Source organism: Notothenia coriiceps, unplaced genomic scaffold (assembly GCF_000735185.1).
Source record: "Notothenia coriiceps isolate Sejong01 unplaced genomic scaffold, NC01 NC01_scaffold00011182, whole genome shotgun sequence".
NCBI lineage: Eukaryota > Metazoa > Chordata > Actinopteri > Perciformes > Nototheniidae > Notothenia > Notothenia coriiceps.
Genome location: NW_011343883.1, coordinates 23,066 through 32,520, shown reverse-complemented (window position 1 = coordinate 32,520; position 9,455 = coordinate 23,066). Strand labels below are relative to the sequence as shown.

Below are 9,455 nucleotides of genomic sequence, written 5' to 3'. Positions count from 1 at the left end.
TATTTGAGTTTTTAATTTACATTTTTTGTCTAAGAGATGCTGATGTGAAACCGTTTGCTTGATTATGGCAAAAATCATAATCTCGATTATTTGGGTCAATAATTGATATTACGATTATTAAAAACGATTATCCATTTACCTGAAAACATCAATTTATTGAAAAAAAAAATGTGAACAGTGCGTTTTTAACAGTTGATTACCCTGAACTTTAAGTATAATTCAACTGAAAAACCAATAATAAAAAAATAATTGAAAAATAAAAAGAATAAAATAATAGTTTTATTTAGATTATGTTGTTTTCATAATCGTTGCAAGCCAAAATCGTAATTGCGATTAAAATACGATTAATTGAGCAGCCCTAACAGTCATTAGGTCAGAATCCTTACACTCTCTAAATGTGATATATTTATAAAATGTTGCCGATTTGCACTTTAATTATATGCTCCAAAAATCCCTTTAGTGAGTTATTTTTTCTGGAGATCTTTAATCCATACAACAGAAGCAATAAAGTTCTGATTTCCCCATGTTGGTGCGGATACTGCAGGACGACGATCGCCAAACCTGTCTAATCAAGGATTCTGTATAACTCCATGTTTACTCCTATTGGCTGACCTTTAAATGGGTGTGTGAACGTGAACGGGACGAGAGCTAAAATGCAGCAAGGCATCTGTTTCTTTTGTCCTTGGTTCCAACCAAATGAAACTACAGATGTGAAAGCACCCTTTAGTCGCATCCATGGAGACACACTGATATACAGTATACACAATGATCACTTTATTGTAATGGCTATAGAGCAAGTTTTATGTCAACTGATATCCTGAGTTTGAACCAGGATGCAGGGTGATAAGAGCACCTGCTCGATTGTTCTTAATATAACATTTAAAATCAGTAGGAAAAGGTTGAGTTCGTATTTAATTAACATACCAATAATTTCATTACAGTCCTGTTTTAATATAATTACATTGAATTCGATGTATTCAAGTGTTAGTTGCCATGGTGTGTATCGGTGTCGTGCAATTACCTCCAGGTCTCCTTTGGTGATGCACGCTTCCTCCACGCGGAACTGAAGGTCCTCCACTTTTCTATTGGACAGAAAAATAAAGACAAGCAATGATTACGAAAAGGGTGAATCAAACTCGGGCACATATCTTTCCTCAGGACTTGATAAGACTAATAGTATAACTGCATTATGATGCCATTTTCTCTCTCAACAAACTACATTTATAAAATGAATGATTGAGTGATAGTAAGACTTCTGGCAACCCTTACCTTCGCTCCTCTTCCAGCTGATTCAGCAGATCCACTTTCTCTTTGTCTGCAGCTTCTACCAAGACTCTCAACTGATCCATCTTGGTCTCCATCTTGAACAGACAAACCAAAATGAATACAGGTGATGAGGCAACTCTTTTTCTCAGAGTCATTAGGGGTCAACAGTAGGGCCCAATCCCAAACCATGCCCTACACCCTACCCCTCCACACTACCCCTACACACTACCCCTCCGTTCGCGTGGAGCGTCCACCACATTAAGTGCTGTTCCAAACCAACGAGTGCCATCAAACAGCGAGTCTGCATCGGTGCTGACTGGAGACCGGTCTCTACCTGACCGGTCTCAACGCTGTGTGTGTCCGTCAGGAAACAAGCTGTTTACAAGTAGTTCCAGCAAAACATCCACTGATAAACTGCGATGTTAACAACCTCATGATAACCTCATATGTTTTTAACTTAGGATCATACCTGTGTTTAGAAGCTGTTTCATACAGTTACGGCATTTCCTGTTTCTGCCGGAGAGAGGGGAGTTTATCGCTGTATTTACTCCCTCCATCTGACTCCAGGGAGTTCACTCCGTAACGGAGGGGGAGTGTGTAGGGGTAGGGTGTAGGGCGTGGTTTGGGATTGGGCCAAAGTTAATGCAGGTAGTTATTATTGAACCACTGGGGTAACTGACCTGCTCCTGATCGTCCCTGAGCAGGCCCATTTCTTGCGCCATCTCTCCAACGTGGCCTGTTGCCTTGGCGACTTCAGCTCTCTCCGTGTCCCTTTCATTCATAAGCTGCTCGATGTGCTGCTGCTTCTCCTTCAGCGCCTCCTGCAGGGCGGTGGTGCCGGAAATCTTACGATTATACCGTGATGATGTCTCTGTTAGCTATGGAGGGACATAACACAAGCAACGTCAGACTGGGAAGAAAACACAGCATTATAAAAAAACTGATGAAACGATGATGTGTGTCCATGTCTCACCAGGCCTGTGCGGCTGGGCTTGGCGCTGACAGAGGACGCCACAGAGCTCATGCTACTGATAGAGGAGGCACTCGGGCTGCGCTTCAGCCCAGTTGGTGTGGCCACTACTTTCCGAACCGTTGTTTTTGCTTTGGCTGGCGTGGTGGAAGGGAAGCCGATGCGTGTGACTTTGTGCACTGGAGCAAATAAGCCGTACTTCGGTTGGCACTGAAAATATCTAGGGACACACATTGGAATACAATCATGCTGATGGAAGTCTTAGTAAACATGTGGTTAACTAGTATAACAACTTTTCTTTAAGTTAGTTAAAGATCCAGTGGTTTTTGTACCTTGTGCCTGCCACGGCCCCGTCGTTCTTTCCTAAGGGCTCATCCAATTCCACACCGCACCACTCGCCTTTGGCAAAATCGGTTTCTCCAAGGAAACGTACCACTCCTGCCTTTGTGCCACCGACCTGAGAAGAAAAACACTAAACATTAGCCTACATTTAATCTCACACATGAGAGAAGCCTAAAGAGCAAGCAGCTTTGCTGGGTAATAAATCCTGAGTGAGATAAACCTATCAAAGCGACAGAAACAAGCATTTACCAGCTTTGAACTGCATGAGGCCAACATGTCAACATGTGAATGGAAATGTACATCATTACAATCAGTGTTAGTACCAGTACTTCTTTTGGCTCAGGAGGTGGAATAGACCACTGATTTGAAGTGGAATAGACGATGTGTTGTGAAGTGGAAGGGACCATGTGTTATGGATTCATTTGACTACATTGTAGAAAATGAAAGATCAGGAAAACAGGAAATAGTTCAAACGTTACCAATACTCTGTCGCCCATCTTCAGTTCCCTTTCCCCTTTCTTGACGGATCCAGTCTCAGAGAGGTTGGAGACAGATTCACTGTTTGTGCGTGTGAGGTTAGATGGTGTCACCGGTGTCGCTGGTGTCACTGGTGTTGCTGGTGTCGCAGTGGAGGAGGTCTTCTTGGTTGATGTGGTAGTTGAGGGTAATGTTGATTTTGTGGCGGGTGTATGTGAGGCGACGCTACTAACTGAAGGAGTGGGTGAAGAAGCGCGGGAGGGGGGTGCCGTCAGAGTTCCATTAGCCTCCCCCTCTGTGCGAGACAACTTGGATGGGCGGGTAAATATCCCTCGCAGGGCATCACACTGGAAGTAGCGCACCCCTGCCACTGAGCCATCATTCTTCCCAATTGCCTCATCCAGAACGATCCCTGCCCACTGCCCTGGTGCAAACTGAGCCTCTCCCAAAAATTGTATGTGGCCTGACTTATTCCCATTAACCCAGACTCGCTCTCCAACCTGGAAGCTCTCCCCGGCACCATCTTCTGCACTGGCGTCTGGAGCCGGTTTGTTGGTTGCAGCAACTTTAGATCCTGCTAAAGAATAATGAGAGAGAAAGAGAACACATGACTTGTGAGACTAATGTAAAAAATGGAGTGCAAAACATATGCAAAACATGCAATATGATGACAACAGGTGTATATAAACGCAGCGAAGGTACATTATGGTTGTTATGCTCTCACATCGGTTTTGATTGAATGCAACCTGGAAAAATGTGATCAACAAACACCAAATTGGATTCCCTGCTGTATGTCTGTTAGGATACAGATGAACATAAACAGTGAGTGTGTCTAATATGCAGTTCCATTCATTCAATCAAATTGACCACCTTCTTTGCCGGTTTCTAGCTAAAATACTGCATGAACCCATAAAAAAATCTCTGTACTACAAGATACTACAATCAGTGTATCATGAGCTAAAACAGGTCTGCCAACAATGGCCCAGGTGAAGACTCTTACCTGAGCTGGGGTTGGTCTTAGGGGCCGCTGTCCCAGGCGGTCTCCCTATCTTGCTGGGCCCTTTTATCCCACTGGCCTTACTCATGTTTCTTCCTGTGATCTGCTCGACCTACAAGGCTTGTGTCCGACGGTGGGTACAGACTGACCCCAGACCATCAAAAAACTGGTTGCCGCTTCGGGGTGGCAACTTTTGAACGCTTCACCAAAATTATAAAAAAAAAAAAAAAAGTATTAAACAAAAAGCAAAACCAGGAAAGGGAGTTGGGAGGAAAAGTGATGATCACAAGACGGACCCTGTTTGGAAAAAAAAAAGAAACATTACTTGACATCAAGTTAAATAATCATTAAGACAAATGTATTATTTGCTGACTGTTCCTGCTTCTGCTATGGGTGGCACTGTGAGCAATCTTTTAATATGGAAATATGTATTTTAATACAACAGATACGCCTTCACGTCATGTTCACTGACTTTGTTTTTCGTGCAGTGTTAATGGTGGCATTTTGTTTCTGTTATGACAACAAGCTGCTCAGCACACACTGTCACAGTCAAGACCTAAAAATACCCTGTCAAAGGCCGGCCAGTCTGTGTTATGCAATCATGAACTTCTGAATAGCTATTCATCTGTGACCTTAACCTTAATATACAGGCAGAGCCCCAAGCAGGCTCTCACTCAATCCATCATTCTGGCATCTAGACTCATGTAAGTCTGGTTAGCAGCTTTTCCTAAAAACAGGATTACTGTAGAAACAAGACCACCATCACCAGCAGATTATCCTGTTTCTCAGATTACCTCACCACGAAAACTGTGTGAACGTGGGATTAAAGCATGGTGCCCCTGTCGCCGGGAGATTGGCAATATGATTTATTGTAACATTGTGATGAAATGGCCTTAATGAAATCAAACAACTGCTGATTATACTGACAGGTTTTGAGTTTCAGGCCAATTGAATTTACTCTCAGATATGTAGCATCTCAAGCTATCTCAGTGGAGGTGTTGACAACATAATCTCTGCAGGACCAGGTGCACAGAAGGTCTAGCACACCGAGTGTCATGCTTGACTGTGTGTGTGACCACAATCAGTAAAAGCAAACGACACACAAGCAATCTAAAGTCAGGATGAGCCTGTTTGTCAACAACATGACCTGACAATTACTGGAATGTGTATGTGTTTTAACTTGCCTCTTAATGATGGCGTCATAATTAAACCTTACATTTGGTAGAAAACATGCAAACAAATGTTGATATGTTAGGAAAATATGTATAAGTAAAAAGTACCAAAGACTTTTCCGAATGACTGTATTTAGTAATTGGATTCAATCCCTCAATCTATCTCTTTAGATAGATAGAGGGATCAGTGTTTGTGTAACAGGGAACAAGAAGCTTTTTCAGACCAATTTGTGCCAGTTACTTTATTTTTATCTGAGCCATTTTCTGTTACACATTGAATGCCATTCAAGCTTCAGCAGTAATTTCACTTATCCTCCTGAATTTAGCTTCAGCCATGTAAGTAAAGTGTATAAACAGCTTGGATAATATCAGGCTAAATGGTTTTCACTATTCTCTATCAGTAGCATAATCATTGATTTCAAACCCTTGAAGGATCCCGGGGCAGAGTAACAAACATGTCTTGATATGGGTGCCTGTTCGGAAGTCCCTTTCATAAATAAAAAGGTCAGCTAAGACATTTGATCTCACAAAGGGTCAAAATGTGATGAAGAACTTGTTCCATGGTGTCACACAAACATACCTTTAATTCCTGTAAGGGCCTAAGAGCTCAAGTGTGTAGGTTTACCGAGGACACGATTTCACATAGCCTAATCATTATTTCTCAGCAGAAAATAAAGGGTGGCTATCAGAAGGCAGTGAAGGCAGTGACCTAGTTCAAATGCAGCGTTCCAGTTTTCTCCCACAGTGCCTTTGAGTGATACTGACTAAGCCCTCAGGTCAATGGGAGGCCAAATAGAGAGAGCCTTTCTATGGCTGGAGACCACATGGTTGATTCTAAAGTTTATGTATAATAATTATACAGCACAAATGATAAAAAAGGAAAACTCCTACAAGCCTTTGGAATATTGCAAGAACTGTTTCTGAAGCCAATAAAAGCATAATGATGTCTTATTAGAACATCACCAGGCCTGCTTACAACTGTCTTGTGAGCATCAACAGAGGATAGGACAGCTCTGTCTGAACGAAAGCAGTCAGCTGAAAATGATCCACTTAGTCTGGAGAATTTCCCAGTGCAGTAATGTTCATCTTGTGGCACTGACTCTCACGTAAATCTGGTGAAGAAAGCCAAATACCAATGTTTGGGAAAAAGTTCAATATTATAATGAACTTTTTAGACTTTTTTAGCTATACCCAATTCAATGTAGTCTGGTAGAAAATCAGTTATCAATACACAAATAGAAATGGGTATATATGGTAGTCAGTCAAACAGAACTGAGATCATCTCCACTTGACTCAAAATGACTGAATAGACATAAACAACTTCCATGTTGGTAATAACAGAAGTGTATGTGATCACAGGATATGAACAGTAGAACGTTTTTGAGGATTTCACTATTACTCATTTTCAAAATGATGTTTGGAAAAGCAGAACAAAAATAAATCTGCAGATCAGTATCTACATAACTTTGCTACATAGTTAATAAGCTGGCTTTTTGGATACAGTACTCCCACCCACATTCTTCAGTCAAGCATATCTTGCCGACTGCAGGAGTGCAAAACCATTTATGATACAGATGTGAACTGAATCTGTTTGCATGTGTTGTTATAACAGTACAAACTCCCTATCCAGTTCAGCCTCCCAAGTATTTGTTAACAGGCGGGAGGGTGTCACTTGTTACACAAGACAGCAGGCTTTCATTCCATCATGTTTTTCAGCAGGCTAATAATAACCATTGACATCAAGAATATTAAAGTACAAATAGGTTTCCTAAGAATGTTTTTACAGTAGGTCCAGCTTTTACTGACTGGACTAAGTCTACAAACACGGCTACCTATTACATCTTTAAACAACCCGCAGATGTTTGTATTCACCGGTATAAGTCTCAATGCTACACTCTTGCTGTTTCATCACAAGCCAAAAAGAGCTCTGGTTCTTCCTTTTTGAGGAAACATCTGCTGGGATGATTGTGTAGTCCCCTGCTAGCACTGATAGAGGAAGGTGTGGAAAAACACCAACAGGACATGAGCACAGAATGAGAGCTTGAAGCATCCTACGTCTTCTGTGTCTGTTTTCAAGGAGCCTCATTGCCAACAGGCGGACATTAAACCTACTACTATATATCAACTCTAGCCAGTCTCAACACAAATCCTGGCACTTACAATTGTGGTTAGACATAAAGGAGACTAAAATATATGGTTGGGTATCCAAAGTTTCCACTGCGACACCAAGGTTATATTCGGACTTTCCAGAACGTATAAAGCCTCTTCCATTAGAACAGAGAGATTTGTATAACATTACGTTTACGTAAAATCATACATAATGTTTTCTACATAATGTTTTTTAGGTGTACCAATTAATACACTTTTTTGAATCAGACTTCCTCACCAATGTTAGCCATTCTATCATATAGCCTGAGATTAAATTCCACATGGAGAAGATTAAGACTAGTAGAAATACCGGAATTTCAAAGTGTTATTGACTCAAATTCCCCAGCCTGTAACCCGACATAAAAAAAAACGTAATTCTTATTAATCAGTTAAACAGATTTTTGTCCGAAACAGAAAGGTTTAAAATAAATAGTATCACCTTTCAACTGCAAAACTGTCAAATGCATTTACTCTACTTGTGCGCGGTTGCTTCACTGACATAGTGTACCTGTGCAGTCAAGTCAATAATCCTGAGGCAGAGGTGGAAGAAGTACTCAGATCTTGTACTTAAGTCAAAGTAGAAGTACCAGAGTGTGGGAATACTCCGTTACAATTAAACGTCCAGCAATCAAAATGTTACATATGTAAGAGTAGAAAGGTGTTGGCATCAAAATATACTTAAAGTACCAAAAGTAAGCCGATTGGCCCATTTCAGAATAATACATACCATATGTATTGATCATAATTATTGATGCATTAGTGTGATCAAAGCTGGAAAAGGTGCAGCTCATTTTAATTACTTTGTATACTGTAAGGTAGCTTGTGAATTTACTCCAGGTGTAACTAAATTCTTATTTGATTTTATTTCACAGTATTAATCCAAAACTGCAAAGTAACTCAAGGTATTAAATAAATGCAGGGGAGTAAAAGTACATGATTGACCTCTGAATTGTACAAATAAGCATAAAATGGATATACTCAAGTAAAAGTACAAGTACCCCACAATTGTACAGTGCTTAACTAAATCTATGTGTTTACTTTAAACCACTGTCCTGAGGACTTGGCAGTGGTATAGCAGCCTTTGAAAGCGCCTCGCCTTGTACCCTCTCAGTAGCTAGCCGATAGAGAGCTGTCGATGAGGTGGCACATCTGGTAAGAGAAATCTGAGAATATACAACCACCATAACCGCTAGCTTACTTACCTTACTAGCTTAGTTGACCAATCTGGTGAGGCATATATCCTGTTTCTGATGAGTTATACAGGTAACATTCAAAACACCGGAATAGCCCGACCAGTGTGGCAAGCAAAACGACTAAAGCAAATTCCTTGAGTCCAAAAGTGTCCGCAATGTCACCAGAGCTCCAGTAGGGCACACTGCTGCTACAAGTTGAGAGTCAGCGTAACAATTTCTAACAGATTAACGTGAAGTCACCTGTTAAGACACCTTTCCTTATAATGTTGTTAATATTAGTTGTTTTCACTGTACACTCACATATCCGGCTAAAATAAATCCCAGTCTGTTATTAAGACTGGAATACTGGTGATTAGTTGCTAAGTAACGTTAGCTGCGAGGCCCGACCCAGAGAATCAGGTTTTGTTAAGCTAGGTTAGCTAGCTAAAACTACCACCTTAAGTATCACTAACCTGGACACGTTTCATTTAGCGTGGAGTTTCATGGTTTATCGGTAGGGGAAAGTCAAACAAGTTTATGTGAACACATGACCTCGTCGGAGTTAGCTAATACTGACCTGATATGTTGCTGTGCAGCCTACGTCTTCTCAGGAAATACACCGCTAAGCTAAGTAGAGAAGCACGTCGACGGATCAGAGCCAGTGCTGTCTGACCAACGGGAGGAACGTCAACGGTAGGACGGGGCCGCCCAAAGATGTTATGTTCAGTAAGATGAAACACTGCCTCTTTCTGAGACAGCAGAATACATTTCCAGAAGTTCAACTTTACTGTTAATACTTGTAAAGCACATTTCCACTTGTAGAAGGAAAATAGATGAACACTTTGCCTTGTGGTGAAAAACCCCCCCAACATTTTAGTCGTTATTATTACAAACTTTCTGAAAAATAATGA

At 41.1% G+C, this 9,455-nt stretch overlaps 1 protein-coding gene across 1 annotated transcript in view; it reads right to left on the bottom strand.

Annotated features, from left to right (window-relative positions):
* The window catches only part of clip1a (CAP-GLY domain containing linker protein 1a), a 28,704-nt gene extending 19,490 nt beyond the window's left edge, over positions 1-9,214 (bottom strand). Inside the window, exons 1-8 of the mRNA XM_010772393.1 lie at positions 9,122-9,214; positions 4,056-4,349; positions 3,058-3,632; positions 2,569-2,693; positions 2,240-2,456; positions 1,947-2,144; positions 1,270-1,361; positions 1,022-1,082 (exon numbers count right to left, since the gene is read on the bottom strand). Coding sequence (XP_010770695.1) covers positions 1,022-1,082; positions 1,270-1,361; positions 1,947-2,144; positions 2,240-2,456; positions 2,569-2,693; positions 3,058-3,632; positions 4,056-4,140 — 1,353 coding nt within the window. The 5' untranslated portion in view covers positions 4,141-4,349; positions 9,122-9,214. The remainder of the gene's footprint in view (positions 1-1,021; positions 1,083-1,269; positions 1,362-1,946; positions 2,145-2,239; positions 2,457-2,568; positions 2,694-3,057; positions 3,633-4,055; positions 4,350-9,121) is intronic.
* Positions 9,215-9,455: the final 241 nt, after the last annotated feature.